The sequence below is a fragment of the Macrobrachium rosenbergii genome, chromosome 22, assembly GCF_040412425.1.
Source record: "Macrobrachium rosenbergii isolate ZJJX-2024 chromosome 22, ASM4041242v1, whole genome shotgun sequence".
Lineage (NCBI taxonomy): Eukaryota > Metazoa > Arthropoda > Malacostraca > Decapoda > Palaemonidae > Macrobrachium > Macrobrachium rosenbergii.
This window is the reverse complement of record NC_089762.1, coordinates 8,583,765-8,603,176: the sequence shown is the minus strand read 5'-3', so window position 1 is coordinate 8,603,176 and position 19,412 is coordinate 8,583,765. Positions and strand designations below refer to the sequence as shown.

General features: G+C 32.3%; 1 protein-coding gene across 1 annotated transcript in view; it reads right to left on the bottom strand.

Annotated features, from left to right (window-relative positions):
- The window catches only part of LOC136850353 (DE-cadherin-like), a 154,595-nt gene that overhangs the window by 58,651 nt on the left and 76,532 nt on the right, over positions 1-19,412 (bottom strand). The window contains exons 3-8 of the mRNA XM_067123973.1: positions 19,181-19,349; positions 7,592-7,686; positions 5,547-5,666; positions 4,458-4,601; positions 3,922-4,116; positions 2,544-2,740 (exon numbers count right to left, since the gene is read on the bottom strand). Coding sequence (XP_066980074.1) covers positions 2,544-2,740; positions 3,922-4,116; positions 4,458-4,601; positions 5,547-5,666; positions 7,592-7,686; positions 19,181-19,349 — 920 coding nt within the window. The remainder of the gene's footprint in view (positions 1-2,543; positions 2,741-3,921; positions 4,117-4,457; positions 4,602-5,546; positions 5,667-7,591; positions 7,687-19,180; positions 19,350-19,412) is intronic.

Here is a 19,412-nt window from a genome sequence, read left to right as displayed (position 1 = left end):
TAAGCAGTAAAAGCGAATTAAATGAAGATACAGATTTTTTCAACTCTGGTTACATTTTTGTCCACTAAAATTTGTACGAACTTTGTTCGTTATGAACCCAAAAGAAATTATTCAGAGTCAAGAATAGGCCGTAAAAGCAAATTAAAAGGAAATGAAGGTTCACTTAAGTTAACGGGTTTACATTTTTTGTTTTACATTTTTGGTCCACTAAAATTTTCATGAATTTTGTTCGCTATGAATCCAGAATAAAAAAACTCAGAGTAAAATATCAAATGTTTCCAACCGCGAATACAACATTCCAATAGGAAATTATTTGTAAAATGACGTAATAAATTTTTTTTATGAATTTTGTTCGCTATGAGTCTAAAAACAACCTCCAGAGTAAAATATCTAATCATTCCGACTGCGAGCACAACATTCCAATAGGAAATTCATTAAAAAATTATGTTAATTCGTCGACGTTTCCTCAAGGTCAAATAAGGTCAAGTAGTTGATCGACATTTTGATTCTGTTTTATAAAAATAAAAAATGAGTACCTGAGACGAGTAACGATTCACACGCTAAGGAAAAGGAAATACTTTCTGTACAGTAACATCCACATCATCATATTGCTAATCCCTTAATCTCAATCTTACTATTAAAGCTATAAAGCTCCCCATAGGAGAAAGTGATGTCAGTGCGAGCACGCATTACCTACTGTTATTTGTATTTTCCCTTCGACCTCCAGCTGCAACCTCTTTCATTCATTTTTCTGTGCCTCCATTCATATTCTCTTTTACCATATTACTTCTACCTTCTCCTAACAATTGTTTCATAGTGCAACTGAGAGTTTTGCTCTATTACACTTTCAAACCATTTTAGTTTCAGCTTCCCTATCAGCGCTGAATGACCTCATGGGTCCCAGAGTCTGGGATTTGGCCTAAGTTTTTGTATTACATTTCATTCGAAGTTATAAAGCTTTTTCAACTGCCGTGATAGTCTCTAATTCATTGATTTGAAGCCTCTTTTTATCTTCAGTATACAGTATATGCACTTCTACATTATTCAACATCGAAAGTGAAAATTTTGAAAATGATCATCTGCAGTGACTTCATACAAAAACACGTCAGAATACACTTACTTACATTTCAGATATCCAAGAGAATATACATATACAGAGAGAGAGAGAGAGAGAGAGAGAGAGAGAGAGAGAGAGAGCTGCAGAGAGAGAGATAGCTAAAGAAAAATGAGAGAGAAAAATGTCAATAAAAATACTGAGAGAGAGAGAGAGAGAGAGAGAGAGAGAGAGAGAGAGAGAGAGAGAGAGAGAGAGAGAGTGTGTAGCAACCAATAACTGAACGACAATGTCGATAAATATAATGAAACAGAGAGAGAGAGAGAGAGAGAGAGAGAGAGAGAGTGTAGAGAGACAATAAGAGAGAGAGAAAATTCTGTTCTCCAGTGTTTCTGACAGTGTTTCCCAGACACATTTCAGCTTCTGGAGAATCTGATCTCTGTTCTGGAGACAAGAATCAGTTCACTCCCAGTTGTGAAAGCTCTCACTGACCGACAACATTTTCCAGAGGAAAAATATGATGCGCAGAGTCTCGACAAGAGTGACACGTATCAAGAACAGTTGGCAGAAGAGCAAAAACGGATGAAATATTTGTTGTAGTAAATACTAAATATAACAGGGACATGCAATACAGTGGCACGCAGTGAAGCACAGGAATGGCGAAAGTAGATAGATTTGTTGAGCAAATCGAGGTCATGTAATGTAAATGAATTTCAGTTCTGTAATGTAGTTTATTTGTTTCAATTTTTCACTTCGTTTGTGTGGATACTTATACATACAAGAAGCGTAAAACTTAAACAAATATCTGTATGCCAAAACTGAAGAACATACACGCATGAAAACAGAAAAAAGGATCGCCGAAGTATCCTCAAAAACACGAAACAGGCAAATGAAAGTAATATATACACGGACATGGCATCAGCTATGTCTCCATTGTGAGCAAATTTGCCGACACCGCATTATGCTGTAATTTAGAGTCCTTTGCCATGTTGAACGGAGTGACAATTTAACAGCGAAAGAAGCACACATGAAAAGGCATAATGAGCTTGCTACTGCGTTTATTTGTTTATCCTGTCATACGGGTTAGGCGTGCGCAAGACTACATGTACATGTTTGGGAGTACAAGTATGGTATTCGAAAACACAATGAATGTTGCATTTTATATCTTGACACATCGGGAGTACATGTACGGATTCCTAAAATATTTTGAATCTTGCGCTTTATACCCTGACGCATCTGGAGTACATGTATAGTGGTCGAAAATATAGTGAATATTGCTTTTCAGATCTTTACATATCGGGAGTACATGAATGAAAAGGCTAGAAAAACCAAAAAGTGAGGTAATAATCTTCAATATTCACACACGAATTTGGAACACTTTGAATTCGAGTACATAAACACCACGATTCTCTCTCTCTCTCTCTCTCTCTCTCTCTCTCTCTCTCTCTCTCTCTCTCTCTCTCTCTCTCTACCAAGGACAAAAGCTTACCTTGCACACAACGTCAGAACATCCGTATTTTCTGTGGTGTTTTCCCAGACCTCAGGGAAACGCGGAACCTGTCTGACAATCGTAGGCGGCAGATCGTCTGATGAAACCACCTGGATGCGGACCTCAGCTGTGGACCACAGCGCTGGAGAACCTTTGTCAGAAGCGCGAGCTCGCATCTCGAACATTCGTCTGTTGCCCTGGAGGAACAGTAAGACAAATATGGTACTTGGATGCTATGGATAAATGGTGCATGAATACTGATTGAGTGTTGCACATGAAAGAAAAGTTTTGCAGATTTGGAAGAACATAAATTATATCCTTCAGAGAAGAAATAAAATCCACATTAACATCCGCATTATCAACTTTGCAATAATAGTGTTAAGAAGAGAAAGCGTGATAGCAGTATTTTTAGAAACGAGTGGTTGAAAATTACGTAGTGATAACAAAATATTGATATATATAAGTAGCTGGAGTTATCTATACAAGTAATGAGAAAAGAAACTTACATATCCAAATCTAAGATAGTAATAAATAAACAGCAGAAAACTCATAGCTGTATGTGTTCTTTTTTTTTCTACTGAATCAGACACTTCGCCATTATTATTATTATTATTATTATTATTATTATTATTATTATTATTATTATTATTATTATTATTATTCAGAAGATGAAGCCTACTCCTAAGGAACAAGTCCACAGGGGTCATTGACTTGAAATACAAGTTTCCAAAGAATATGGTGCTCATGAACAAGAAGAAAGAAGCTTCCACAGAAGGCCTGTACGCAGAATGTAGATCTCTCAAAAGTACCTATTTTTTCACTATCTCTGTCACCAACCTAATATCCTACATTCTCTCCATATGACCAGAGCACCTAAAGAATCTCTATCCCATCTTCTTAACAGACGACTATGAAAGTCAAATTTTCAATGAGCACATTGCTCAGAAAGAAGATCAAGAAGAAGAAAACACTGACAGATCATATCCTCTTGCATTCTCTCCACATGACCAGACCACCTCAAGAATCTCTAACCCATCTACTTACCAAACAATAACGATGGGAGGAAAATGGAACAAGAAAGTAAAATTCTTCAGCAGCACATTCCTCAGAAAGAAGATCAAGAAGAAAAACAAGAAATCACTGACAGAACATATTCTCTGCATTCTCTCTTCAGGACCAAATCACCCAAGAATCTCTACCCCATCTACTTACCAAAAAGTGAAGATGGAAAGAAAATGGAACAAAGAAGTAAAATTCCCCAGTAGCAATTAGTCAGTAAGAAGAAGAAGAAGAAGAAGAAGAAGAAGAAGAAGAAGAAGAAGAAGAAGAAGAAGAAGAAGAAGAAGAAAAGAAAACACTAACAGAATATTTGGCTTACCATACTCTTCTCTAGAGGGCTGGTGAGAGTGATGATTCCAGCATCGGTGTCAATGGCGAAGTATTTCATGTCGTCTGGGTTTCCTTGCAAGGAGAAGGAAATTTCGGCGTTGCTTCCAGAGTCCCTATCGGACGCCGTCACCCTCAGCACGGGGATGCCAGCAATGTGGTCTGTGCTTATCGTCTCCTCGTACATCTGTGCTTGGGAAAGAGAAGACTCAACTCAGAGTCAGTTTTTACATCATTGTGAGTAAACAAAAAAGCCAAAACACTTAAAACCAGATTGGTACCTGAAAGGAAAAAGCCATTTGGAAATACCACACCTAAACCAGATTGATACCCGAGGGAAAAAAATCATAAAATATGGACATGGCACAGCTAAAACCGGAATGATACTTGAAGGAAAAAACCATATAATTTGAACATAACACAGCCAACCCCACATTTATACCTGAAGGAAAAAAACATAATTTGAACTAACGCAGCTAAACCACGTTGGCACCTGAAGGAAAAACAAAAACCTGATTTGAGCAATACCTGACGATCGAAGAGCGGAGGGTTATCGTTGATGTCATCGACGACGACCTTGAAGGAACAGGAGTCCTGGTGCCTCTCGAAGCCGCCGTCACGAGCCACCACCGTCAGATAAAACTCCTTGTCCTCGCCGTCTCGGTCAAGGCGCTGGAGGGAACACGCAAGAAGAAAGTAAGAAAGTTGAAGGTAGAGAAATATGCAAACATTTCACATTTAATTTCATGGAATGCAATGGAATATAAGATTTAGGCCAAAGGCCAAGCGCTGGGACCTATGAGGCCATTCAGCGCTAAAAGGGAAATTGTCAGGAGAGGGTGGAAAGTAGGATGGAAGAAAGAGAATATGAAAGGAAGTACAGTAAAAAGGAAAGAAAGGGGTTGCAGCTAGGTACCTGAAAGATGTCCTATTTCCAAAATGATAAGATCATGAAAAAACTGATGTAAAAATATTTTTTCTCATATAATATTAAGATTACTTGAAAGGCCTTCTCATCTCCAGGTAATATAGTGAAAATAAAAATTATCTGAATAAATTCAGATATTTTTCTCATCTAATATTAAGATTACCTAAAAGCTTTTCCAATCTCAAATGAGATCATGGAAACAAAACTAAATGTTTGAATGTTTCCTGTATTCGATGAACTTTTTAACATTAGGCTCCGTCACCATCCAAAGAAACAATTTCCTTGAGAATTTTCCTTTGACTTTAATATTTATTTGGTGCCATTTTCTGTCTTTATTTTTTGTTGTTGCTTTTGTAACTTCTGCTATTCTTGTGTGTATACCAGGCACGTGTGGTTGAAAAGAAAATAAGCAAATTAGAATAATATATATATATATATATATATATATATATATATATATATATATATATATATATATATATATATATATATATATATATATATATATATATATATTATGTTGAGAATTTCTTTCGGACTTTAATATTCATTTTGTAACATTTTCATTATTTATTTTTTGGTTGCAGATGTAACTTCTATATTCTTGTATGTACACCTAGCACGCGTGGATGAAAAGGAATATATATAAGTCAAAATATAAAAGTATCTAACATAAGTAATTCGCTTACCATAGTGGTAGATATCTGGCCGTGTAGATTGGAAGAGTGAATGGTAAACTTGCCAAAATCATTCAGAAGGAAATAGGATACGATTCCGTTGTCGCCTCGATCTTTGTCTGTTGCCAACACCTTCGAGGATCCAAGATAAAAAAATATATTATTTTACGTTAAACTGTTATTTGACATTAAAGTTTTCATGCTATGATCTTAAGTCGTCTTAACATGATTAGTTCGAAGATCGTGTTCAAATCTATGCCGATTTAAAGTAATGATAACAACTGTCAATTAAAGAGGTTCTTTATTCCTCACACCATTGGACTGTGGAACAGCCTCCCGGAGGATCTCGTGCAACTGGAACTTCAAAAGTTCCAGCGGAGATGTAACACTTCACTACGCTGATATCATTCTCCTTGGATTTTAATACATTCATTCTATTTATTAATTCATTAAATTAATTTTTCTTTTTTGATAAGTGAGATCTCCTCTTTCTGTATTTCCCTTTACCTCCTCTTACTTCTTCCTTATGAACACCATACTCTTTGATGCTTGAATTTCAAGTCAGTGGCCCTGTGGTGGGCTTGTTCAATATGAATAGGGTTCATCTTCCTCTTCTTCTTCTTCTTCTTAATAATAATAATAATAATAATAATAATAATAATAATAATAATAATAATAATAATAATAATAATAATAATAATAATAAATTAAACATTTATTGTGTGAGCATCCAAAGTATAAACAGCAGAGAACATCAAATTTTGAAAATAAATCGATCAGTGAAATTTTATCAGGAACTTTAACATTTGCAATTAATCCAATTACAAAGTTTTTGAAAAATTGTCATTTGATTGACAAAATATTAAGAAAAAATATAAATAATAACAAAACCTTCGGCCCAGACCCCTGTGAGAGCTGATAATCAGTTCAGTGGTCTGGTAAAACTATCTTAATCATTATAGTAATGCTGACAACGAAATATTTGCTATAATTTGTTAATGTTTTACAGTTCATTCCAGTGAGGCTGACACTGAACGGGCGCTCATGGGAGTGGTGTGAGTATCACCGTAAAATTCTACAGCAAGAATGACGAACGTCAGAAACGTTCAGAGAACAGAGTAAAACATAGGAAAATATTTTAAAGTAAAAAATGTGATAATTTTTTAAAACTAAATTTTTCATATAAAACATAGGAAAATAGTTTTAAATTCAAAATGTGATAATGGTTTAAAGTAGAATTTCGCCTAGTAAAAACAACGTGCTTGAATACCTTTGCAAAAGGCGTTGGCATCTTATACAGACACATATTTCAGATCTTCTACGGAAAGTGACGCTTGTAGTCGGGTCAGATTTCACATCCATTTTAAGTGACTGCTCTCTCTCTCTCTCTCTCTCTCTCTCTCTCTCTCTCTCTCTCTCTCTCTCTCTCTCTCTCTCTCCGAGAATCATGTCTGTCACCATTGATATGAAACATTATAATTTGTCTAATTTTCCTTTTTATTTCTTCCCTGTTTTGAACATATTTACCTAAAGTCTCTCTCTCTCTCTCTCTCTCTCTCTCTCTCTCTCTCTCTCTCTCTCTCTCTCTCTCTCTCTCTCTCTCTCTCATGAATAACGTCTTATTCAGATTTACCTTTCCTCGTTTAAAAAACCTAAAGTCTCCTTCATATTGAATAGTGTTCATGATCTGAATAATAATAATAATAATAATAATAATAATAATAATAATAATAATAATAATAATAATAATAATAATAATAATGAGCCACTAAAATGGTGAAGAAATTCACAACAGTGTAAATCTAAGACTATATTAGAAATATATATACAATACTTTTTGTATAAATATTTCTATCATATATTCGCATTTACACCATTGCGGATTTCTTCACCAATAATAATAATAATAATAGTAACATTGCAGTCACTCACAATATCCCAACTGAACCACACCTCTGTCTTCTTATTTTTTTTAACCATTCTCTCCTTCTATCCCAACACCAAACCAAACAACCCCTCCCCTTAACCCCCTCCCAAAAAAAAAAACATTTACCCACCACAAGCACTGGAGTTCCTTCAGTCACGTTCTCCTTGATGTGAATGCCGTCATAAGCTGCGCACTCGGGGAAGAAGGGCTTGTGGGAATTCTCTTCTGCAATGAGGGAAGTCAGGCATGTCTGCTGCATCCAGTTATTCATTACTCGTTTCGAATGGAAATAAAACGAAATGAAATGAAATTGGGAATGGAATACAGTAGAACAATAAGTAAAATAAAATTGGAAATTGAATAAAGTATATAAAATAAAATAACTGAGAATAAAATAAAGGAAATAGAATAAAACTGAGAATAAAATAAAAAATAAATAAAATAAAATTGGGAATTAAATACAATAAAGTAAATAAAGTTGGAAATAATATAAAATCAAAAATAGATTTGGGAAGAAAATAAATAACATAAAAAATAAAATAAAATTGGGAATAAAATAAATTAAATAAAATTGTGAATGAAATACAACAAAATTGGTCATAACAAAAAAATCAAATGAAATAGGGAATAAAAATTAAATTAATAAAACGATATGAAATTGGGAATATAATAAATAACATAAAAAATTAAAATAAAATAAAATTGGGAATGAAGTAAATAATTAAAACAAAATTGGGAATAAAATAAAACAAAGAAAATAAAACAGGGAATGAAATAAAATAAAATAAAATAAAATTGGAAATTAATATAAAAAATAAATTGGCAATAAAATAAAATAAGTAAAATAAAATGCTCAAATAAAAAATAAATAAAATTGCGAATAAAATAAATAAAAATTCTGGGAATGGAAAATAAATAGGGTTCTTGTGTATAACTTGTTAACTGGTAAATATAAAATAAATACTTTCAAAACTGTGATTCAGAGAAAGGTAGTCAGGCTGGTTCAAGATTTGGGCCTTGAACCAAAATGAAAAAAAACAGTTAAAATAATACCAAATAAATAAAATGTAAAATTTACCAGTATAAAATAAATAATGATTTTCTCTTTCCATCTTCAGAAGAAAACTGAAAGAAGTTTTTGTTTGTTTAACTCTGGGGATAAAATAAATAAATAAAACAAGAAATAATGTAAAATAAACAAAATAAATTGGGAAAAATCAAATAAAATAAACCAAATAAATAAAATTAGGAAAAATAAATGGAATAAAATTAGGAAAAACGCAGAATAAAAGAAAATTTGGTAGAATAAATTAAAATTGATAAAATAAAAAATGAAATCAAATAAATAAACAAAATAAAATTCTGAATAAAGTAAAATAAAATATGTAAAATACACTTGGAAATAAAATAAAAAATAGATCAAATAAAATAGGGAATAAAAATAAAAATAAAATATGAAATTGGAATAAAATAAATAAAATAAAGTAAAATAAAATGAAAAAGAGAATAAAAAAATAAAATTGGAAATAAAATCAAAAAAATAAAATAATAAAAGAGAATAAAATAAAAAATAAAATAAAATTGTTATAAAATGAAAAAAATAATTAAAACTGGCAATAAAATAAAATTAAATAAGTAAAATAAAATTGGAAAATAAAATCAATAAAATAAAATAAATAAAATTGGGAATAAAATAAATAAATAACTCTGGGAATAAAATAAAAAAATAAAACAACATTGGGAATAAAATAAAATAAACAAAATAAATTTTGAAAAAATAAAATAAAATAAACAAAATAAATAAAATTAAATTAGGAATAAAATAAATAGAATAAGATTAGGAAGAAAGTAGAATAAAATAAAATTGGGAGTAGAACAGAATAAAATTAGTAAAATAAAATTGGGATTGAAATCAAACAAATAAACAAAATGAAATTCTGAATAAAGTAAAATAAAATGCATAAAATAACACTGGGAATAAAATACAATAAAATAAAATAAAATGGGAATAAAATACAATAAAATAATTTGGAAATAGAATAAAATAAAATAAATGAAATGAAATTGGGAATAAAATAAATAAAATAATAAATGGAATAAAATAAATAAAAAAAGAACATTAGGAATACAATAAAATAAACAAAATAAAATTAGGGAAAATTAAATAAATTAAACAAAATAAATTTAACAAAAAAAATAAAATTAAATTTGAAATGAAATAAAATAAAATAAAAATTGGAATGAAATAGAATAAAATGAAATTGAAAAAAAAATACAATAAAATTAAGTAAATATCGAATAAAATAAAAAAGAATAAAATAAAATTGGCAATACAATACAAATACAATATTTAAAATAACACTTGGAATAAAATACACTAAAATTAGTAAAATAAAAATTCTAATAAAATAAAATAGAATAAACAAAATGAAACAGACAATAAAATAAAATAAAAATAAAGTAGACAAAACTTGGAATAAAATGCAATAAAAAAGTAAAATAAAATTGGAAATGATAATTAAACAAAAATAAGACCTGGGAATAAAATAACGGAAAATAACTAAAATATTGTTGGGAACAAAATATAATAAAATTTTATTTTCTACATATTTTATTTCGTTACGTCATGAGTGGAAACACTCAGTTTGGGTTCTAGCGGGTGGGAGTTTTATATTCTAATTTCACACAAGACCTCTGAAGTAATTCCTGTTCATTTACTAAACATTCTTCAATGCTTAAATAATACTCAGCATAAACACTCATAACTGCAATGATAATTTTACAAAATACAAATTAGCTTAAACAATACTTAGCATTCCAAATTCTGTTTTATGTACAAAATATTTTACCGAAAAACTAAAACTAGACAAAAAAACAAAATAAACGATTTTCTTACCTTCAGGTTCCAACACAAGACGTGCTGCGAATATTATTATTATTATTATTATTATTATTATTATTATTATTATTATTATTATTATTATTATTATTATTATTATTATTAAGACCTATCAACTATTCATTTATTGGCAATATTTTATTGAAAGGTTTACTATTACTATTTTTAAAATACTGGAAGCTGATATTTCTATACAAAAGGGAATTATGCAGAATTTGGTCATCAGAATGAAATAAGATTATCATGATTAAACTCACCATAAGAAGGACTGGTCGCTACGGAGGGAAGGGGAAGGAGTTATTGATATTAGGTTGAAACTCTACGAATACTTAACGTACATAAAACAGACTAACATTATATATATATATATATATATATATATATATATATATATATATATATATATATATATATATATATATATATATATATATATATATATATATATATATATATATATATATATATATATATATATATATATATATATATATATATATATATATATATACATATATATATATATATATACATACATATATATATACATACATATATATATATATATATACATACATACATTATACATTCATTATACATACGCACAAACATCCATACATATATAAATAATATAATAACTGTTTATCATATCATGTGGAAATCATGTTTTGAGCAGATTCACAATTTGACAAAAAGGATCCTCATTTTAAAAAGGAAAAAACAAAAGTTTAGAGACAGCGATCTGTGTACCATCTTGTAAAATAATGTTTTTATGATTTTTCCATTTGAAGAGAGACATTAAATCAGACAGAGTGTTAAGACAGACAGACACCTCACCTGTCAGGTAAACTGGTTACCAGGGGCTGTCGTGACGTGTTTGGAGCAAAGTCGAAACAGCCCACTGGAAACTAGGACCCTTGATGACCGAAGATGACATCCTGCCAACTCGGATGACTCCCGTTTCATGGTCGATCGTGAACTGATGGGAAGAAATTAAGTATAATTTTGGGCTTCTTGCTCTTTTTCATAATCTGAGAAAGAGAGAATGAGTGTGTATGTAGTTATGTGACATGTTGTGACCAGTTTTGTGTAAATATATATATTTGTTTGTTATATATATATATCATATAATATCCATATATATATAATATGGCATATTTATATATATATATATATATATATATATATATATATATATATATATATATATATATATATATATATATATAAGGTATATATTTATTTTTATATAAAACACAGTGACAAGTACAGATTCATCTCCTTCAGAAAAAGGCAGCTCCCTATCATTAAACGATGTTACTCTGTATCCATCTGAGTATGACCAAATGACTGAAAATAACTGCATGAGTAAACACAAATCCTCCCTGTTTGTAAAGTTTTGAAAACGGTCCAAGACTTGTATATCATTTAGTAAGGTCTGACATCCTGAAGGATGTAGGCTTTAGGTCGTTGTCATCATTGTGGCCTCAACAGTGTATAATGGTGTAGCCCTGGGGAACAAGAAGGGTGGCTTTACTGGTTTAATTATGTTAGAGTTTGATGCTAAACTGGAACTGGAATATAAATTTTTGATAAGAGATGCTGGGACCTATGTGAGTTCATTCAGCCCTTGGTGAAATTATATATCATTGTGAAATTGGTCTGAAAGTGTTTAACTGAAAGTCTTAGAAAGACATGAGTTGCACATTCTTTTATAGCTGTGTATGTGCTGCTCATGTGAAAGATATATAAAAAACATATTTTTTTGTCTTAGAAATGTCATCAAGACGTTCAGTGTGATTTTGCAAGGAATACAGACTTGTGCCTCTAACAATTACTCTAATTCTATAATTAGTGGTACAACGAATTTAGCAAAAAGAAAGCCAGCTGCTGCCTTTACCTTTTTGCTCATCGTTTCCTTGAAACAGAAAATATTTAATTTACAGTCAAAGGCCAAGCGCTGGGACCTGTGAGGTCATTCAGCGCTGAAAGTGTAATTAATCAGGTATAGGTTTAAAAGGTGTAACAGGTTGAAAACCTCGCAGTTGCACTAAATCGCTTTCTTAGGATGGAAAGTAAGATGGAATTAAAGAGATTAAGAACTCCTGCAAATCTTACATTTCAGATACAATATTTTTAAAGCATTTTTTCCCGCCTGCAGACTGACATATGACAATTTGAAAAACTTCCCTGTTTGTTTAAGTTGAAAATAAAATGATTCATTTGACCACCAGTACCGTTCACCTCTGTTTACTTCATCTGTCCACCTCATATATATCTGTTTGTTCACACACACACTTACACACACAAAACACACACACACACATCCTATAGTGTTTGTTGTAGACAGATAGATAAATAGATATGGACCAACAGATGGATCGTTATTTGACCATAATTTGTACATGGACAAAGGTACAGTAGATTTTCACAAAAATTTAAGTTTAATGATCAAAACTGCATAAATTAAAGTCCTTCAAAAAAGTCTTTGCAATGACACATTTGCATAAATATCAGTTCAACAGTTCAACAAAACATACAAAAGTTATTACATTGCTATAAATACATAACAATTCCTCAGATCACGACGCCTCCCTCCAAAACACTGTAACAACGCCATAACACACACACACACACACACACACACTAATACATACTACTATTTATAGTTTAATACCTTGAGGCATAGGAGAGATGGATATTGCATCATATATTTAATGTTCGTTCTCGCTTAGGATTATCGATTCCAAAGAGCCTGGATTTCATGTCATCTTTGTAAATCAGTATCACAAAATCCAGGCATACTACTGCATTATCAGCGTTTATGCTATCAGTGCGACAACAGCAATAAGTCCATCATTGTCTAAGTTCTTTGCCCTTGGAAAATCAAGATTATGTCTGATCCTGATGTTTTTGTTCTTGTATTATAGCACCCGTATACTGAACAGTTGTTTGGCACCTGTCAGCACTAAAGTATGCCCGTGGACTGATGCGAGGTGTACCAGCAAAGTCGAGGGTGGCTTGGGTGAGACTGGTGGAAACTGCATGTAAAGGTGCAGCTGACGTCATCACGAACTCCCGCCTGCCAACTCGGATGACCTGCGCGTTTCTGACCTGTCTGAACTGTGGGAAGAAATTACCCTACGGACATTTTCCATGAAGACGAAGCTGTTTAACCAAATACTCTTCTCTCTCAAGAAGAGAGAAAGAAGTGACGTGATTGATTGATTATGTATGCTAAAACTGATGTCACAACATCCAGGAATTGACGCCGTAATAAATTAAAATAGGAAACTAAAAACAAATAAATAAATAAATTAATTTAAATAGTTTCATATGAAAAATATCTACAAATAATAATAAGTAAATAAAAATTTTTATATAAAATCACATCTGCTCATATATAATTCAAGTCAAGGCAAGCAAATCATTATTAAACAACAACTGCTAAATTCATTGTTGTTGACCAAAGGACTGAAAATCCTTCTCTCTAAATATATAAATCCTCCCAAAATCTCATCTCTTAATTCCAAATCCTTCAGACATATCCATATCCTTCAAATTAGACTGTTTCTGAAGGAGCCTCTCAAGGTCATTGTCATCATGAAAATGGCTTTTCAACAGTAATTATCCTTTTTACAGCTTCTGGGAATTCGGGTGGCTTTAAACTTTTAAACAGGAGGAAGTCTGTCAAACTGGAACTCAAGAATATTAATATTTAACAAGTGTTAACAGCTCTGGGACCTTTTAAGTCATTCAGCTGTCTTAAAGCAAATTGACTCGAAAAGTTTTTCAAAGCTGTAACTGGTACTAAAATTCCTCGAAAGCCCTTCAATCCTTTATTCTATGGAGGTTAGTCTCATTACATAGATATAAAATGTCTGTTTTGAATATAAATTCTTCTAAGACGTTCAGTGTGATATCAACAAGGAAGACAGACTTTGCCCTAACAAGTTCTTTAAGACAGTCAACTGCATTTAGCAAAAGGAAAGCCAGCTGCTGTTTACCCTTGTGTCGTTCAGTTAGCTACAAGAACAGAATATGGGAATTTATGCCAAAGGCCTTTGCTGGGACCTTGAGGCCATTCAGGAGAGCTGAAAGGGAAATTGAAAGAGTAAGAAAGGTTCCAAGGGGGGTGTAGGGCAGGTGGAAAAGACCTATGTGTTTCTGTGCATTTGTTGCACTATGAATGTGATTGTTGTGTGAGAGGGTGTGAAAGTAAGATGGAAGAAAGAGAATAGAAGGAGATACAGTAAGAAAGATGCAAAATGGTAATTGTGCAGCTGTGTGTGAGAGAAGGGATTCTGTTAGATGGAAGAGAGCAAAAGTGAACGGAGGCACAGTAAAAGAAATGGAAGAGGCTGAGGAGAGAGGGAGAGAGAAGGACACATAAAGTAGGATAGCCAATTAGCACAGAGAACAGTGTCAGACTCGTGAGGTGCACTTCTGGAGTAATCCACGATGGAAACACCAGATGCGTTAAAACCCCAACGATTCAATTACCCTAAGGACATGTTGTTTTGACCTGTGAAGCTGTTTAATCTAAATACTCTTCTCTTCAAACTATATAGAAAGAAGTGAATATATATTGATTGATTGATTGATTATGGCTCACTCAAAACTGTTTTGTAACAATGTTCCAGAAATTTTCATTAATAAATTAAAATTTGAAACTCAAAACAAATAAATAAATAAATTAATTTAATTCGAGTTTGGTTATTAAAAATATTACAAATATAAATAAGCAAAATAAAAATACATATATAAAATCACATCTGAAAATATATACTGAAGATGATTGGGCAAAAAGTCAAAGAAGAAACAATATTTAAAATTCATTGTTGTTGTTGGACTAATGAAATAATTTTGAATAATCATCAATGAAATTATATATAAATATCAATTCAACCATCCTTCATCTCAATCTCAAAAAATTCCAAATCCTTCATCGACATATCGTAGACCTCAAATTAGACTGTTTCTTAAACTAAAGCTGTTCTCTCTCAGTTCTCATTTACAGCTTGAAAATGGCATTTTTGCATAAATGTAATGTATCCTATTTTACTCTTCAGTAATTCTCTCATGCTAAAAAATAAAACAACTAGGAGGAAGTCTATCAAATGCTCAATATATAATTAATATATAAAAGTGAGGACACCCCTCTCTGCACTAGTTTAAGATCATAACGGATAACTGTCTTAGCAGCAAATTCCTCGAAAGTCAAAGTTAAAATAATTGTCGTACTAACATATTCCTCAAACCATCAATCGTGAGGAATTCCAAGAGGTTAGTTTCATCATATTGGATGCCAATGTCTTTTGATCAGCAAATTCAAAGTCATTCAGGGTAGGTTTGCGTTATATTCATTTCCAACCGATGATTTCTTCCCAAGTTCATCTTTTGCGAGAGGCTGACTGCATTCCCCACTGAACATTGCGTGTTCCTCTTCACTGCTGGCAATTTAGATTAACTAAATATATGTTGAACTTTGAGTGCCTTTTAATTCTTTAGAAACTTGGATAATAAGAAATACAGAAAGAGGCATTATAGATAGAGAGTTAACTTCATAAGTTTGGCTAAGGGCACGTTCAATGAAAAAATGGAAATTACATGATGTTTTATATATATATATATATATATGTATATATATATATATATATATATATATAGAGATATATATACAGTATGTGTGTGTGTGTGTGAGAGTGCGCGAGAGGCTTATATATTCTAGTATTATAAAAATATACGTGAAATGTTAGTCTAGTTCAGTATATTTTATATTAAGTTTCCCTAGTTCACAATATACATAAGATTATTCATTCAGAAATTTAATTAATAATAATGAGAGAGCAAATCTTTACAAAGAGTCGTATTTGTTGATGTTAATAAGACTAATATAACAAAGAGCCTATGTCTACAAGTTCTTAGAACATATGAAGAGAGATAAAACAAGGATAGTGATGGAGTTGGAGTTGAAAAGACTTTAAAATATAAGAACACCGATGTCCAATCTGCAGTATTAGAAGTAACATCCTTTATTTAACTCGAAAAGGTGGTTCTGGAACAGTCTCAGATCAAGATTTTGCTGAGGGGAAACTGCAACGTAATTTCTCGGACCCACCAAGTGTTCAGTTGTTTTGATCAACGCTGAACAAAGAATATGACAAATATAGATGTCGCTATTATAGCTATATTATCCAAAAAGTTTTAAGTATGTTATAAACCTTTTTTGAGTGATTGTATATATATATATAATAATAATAATAATAATAATAATAATATATAATATATAATAATATATAATAATAATAATAATAATAATATATATATATATATATATATATATATATATATATATATATATATATATATATTATGTAATAATAATAATATTATTATTATTATTATTATTATTAAGATTATTATTATTATTATTATTATTAGAAGAAGAAGATGAATTCTATTCATATGGAACAAGCCCACCACCGGGTCCATTGGATTGAAATTCAAGCTGCCAAAGAATATGCTGTTCGTTTGAAAGAAGTTACAAAAGATAATATGAAATACAGAATGAAGAGATCAGTTATTAGAAAGCAAAAATTTATTAACAAATTACCACACAAATAGATAAAAATGTAAGTAAACTATTAAAACACCAGGGGAATTGTTTTAGGGTAGTAATGGGTTGTAGCGGCTTAGTGGTAAATAGCAACAGAACTAATTAAAAAAAAAGATGAATTCAGTTGAAGAACTGTATATAAAAGGAATAAAAATAGTTGCAACATAGTAAACATTATTATTTGTTGAAGTGCTTATAAGTCATTTCAGCTTGATAAGTCTCCATGACCCATAAGATGAAATGGCCCAAATGACAGTCAACAATCATCAAGGGGTATGATAATATTGTTGATATTATGATCTTCCTTCTTGTCGTTAAGAATAACAAAAAAGCTACAGAAATCTACTAATATTAATTTGATCTAGATCTACTCTCACAGTCTTGATATAATGACTGGAATAAAAAATTTAGGTCAACGGCCAAATTGGGACCTATGAGGTCATTCAGTGCTGAAAGGGAAACTGAGAGTAAAGAGGTTGAAGGGTGTAACAGGAGGAAAACCTCGCAGCTGCACTCTGGAACAACTGTTAGGAGAGGGTAGAAAGTAAGATGGAATTGAATTGATTGAATATAGAGTTTAGGCCAAAGGCCAAGCACTGGGACCTAAGAGGTCATTTAGCGATGGAGGGGAGATCGAGAGTAGGCAGGTCTGAAAGGTGTAACAGGAGGAAAACCTCGCAGTTGCACTAGAAATATTTGTTAAGAGAGGGTGGATAGCGAGATGGAAGGAAGATAATATCAGTGGAGGTACAGTAAAGGGATTGAAAAGGGTTGCAGCTATGGGCCAAAGTGACGCTCCAAAGAACCTTAAGTAACGCCCGCAGCGCACTGCGTGAGGTGCACTGACGGCACTACCCCCTTGCGGGGTTGTATAATGATGAAGGCTTCCTTCTGAGAATAAAACCGGTCTTGCCTTGATCCTAAGTTGACAAATTCACGAATTTGTGTAGACAACAAACTGCGGTGACTGGGAGTATGCGTCAACTAAGTTTAAAATAATTCAATTAGGAAAAGTGTTCTTTTATAGCGACAAGTTTAAAAGGGCAAAGATGTTCTTTCAGCAGAGGGCAAGATAAGATGGTCGCTCTTAAGTGTTACCTTCGCCAAATTCTTCGTAGCTTGCACCGAAGCTATTATCAATAATAACTAAATAAAGGACATGAACTTTATTTGGTAAACAAGGCTCACATTACAGTGTAAGAGATTATCGAATGAATGAAACTTCTAAAAAATTACCATGAAATATCTTAACATAACTTTTATCGAATTTCTAGGCAAAAGACTCTTTATAGCTAAGAAGATCATCGTGTGTATAAGGGTTATATAAGAGCACGGAGGTGGAGGAAAGGAGAAGAGGAAGAAGACCAAAGTTCAGATGGAAGGCTAAAATAGCAAGTGACGACATGCGGGAGAAAGGTTCCATTAAGGAGTCAGGATGCACTGGGCAGAGGGAGAAGGAGAAAGCTGATAGGAAACAGCGACCCCACATAGGAACGGGCAGAGCTAAAGACAAAGAAGAAGAAGAAGTAGAAGAAGAAGACGACTCTTTATAACTAATGTTTTTCAAAGCTTTTTCATTTCACTTTTATTCTTTCAATACTTTTCCTATGCAGTCTACATTATTTGACTGTTTAATACTAATTTTTTGGTGGCCCATGCAGCAGTTCACTCACACTGGTTCATCCCAAAAGGAAAAATTGTTCTTACGAAAAATAATATTTGTTGTAAACCGTATTTCTCATGCACGCATCGCGAAGATCCCGAAAAATTTTCTTTTAATTGTGTCAATATGTTCATTATACTAAAATATATAATACCAATGAGGCCAACCCTAGCATCCTTGTCCATGTATGCCTTTCTGGAGAGAGAGAGAGAGAGAGAGAGAGAGAGAGAGAGAGAGAGATTGAGAGAGAGAGAGAGAGAGATCCCCATTATAGACTAACCCATATGCTCAGCGCTGAGAGAGAGAGAGAGAGAGAGAGAGAGAGAGAGAGAGAGAGAGAGAGAGAGAGAGATCATTCCCATTATAGAATCACCTTCGTACTCAGCGCTGAGAGAGAGAGAGAGAGAGAGAGAGAGAGAGAGAGAGAGATCCCCATTATAGACAACCCATGTGCTCAGCGCTGAGAGAGAGAGAGAGAGAGAGAGAGAGAGAGAGAGAGAGAGAGAGAGAGAGAGAGAGATCCCCACCATAGACTAACCTTTATACTCAGCGCTGATTTTTAGCAAATAATAGCCTTTGTTTTGCTCGTAGTCGAGAGGTCTCGTGTTGTAAAGGACTCCGCTCGTGTCGATGCTGAAATTGTCTTCGTCACTCACTCGGAAATCGATGTCGGAAGCCACGAAGACGAGTGGAGACGCCAGGCTTACCTTCAGTCAAACAAACAGAATCTGATTAGATGGGAGCGTCCTTTTTGTGGTGGGTTTCTTGCG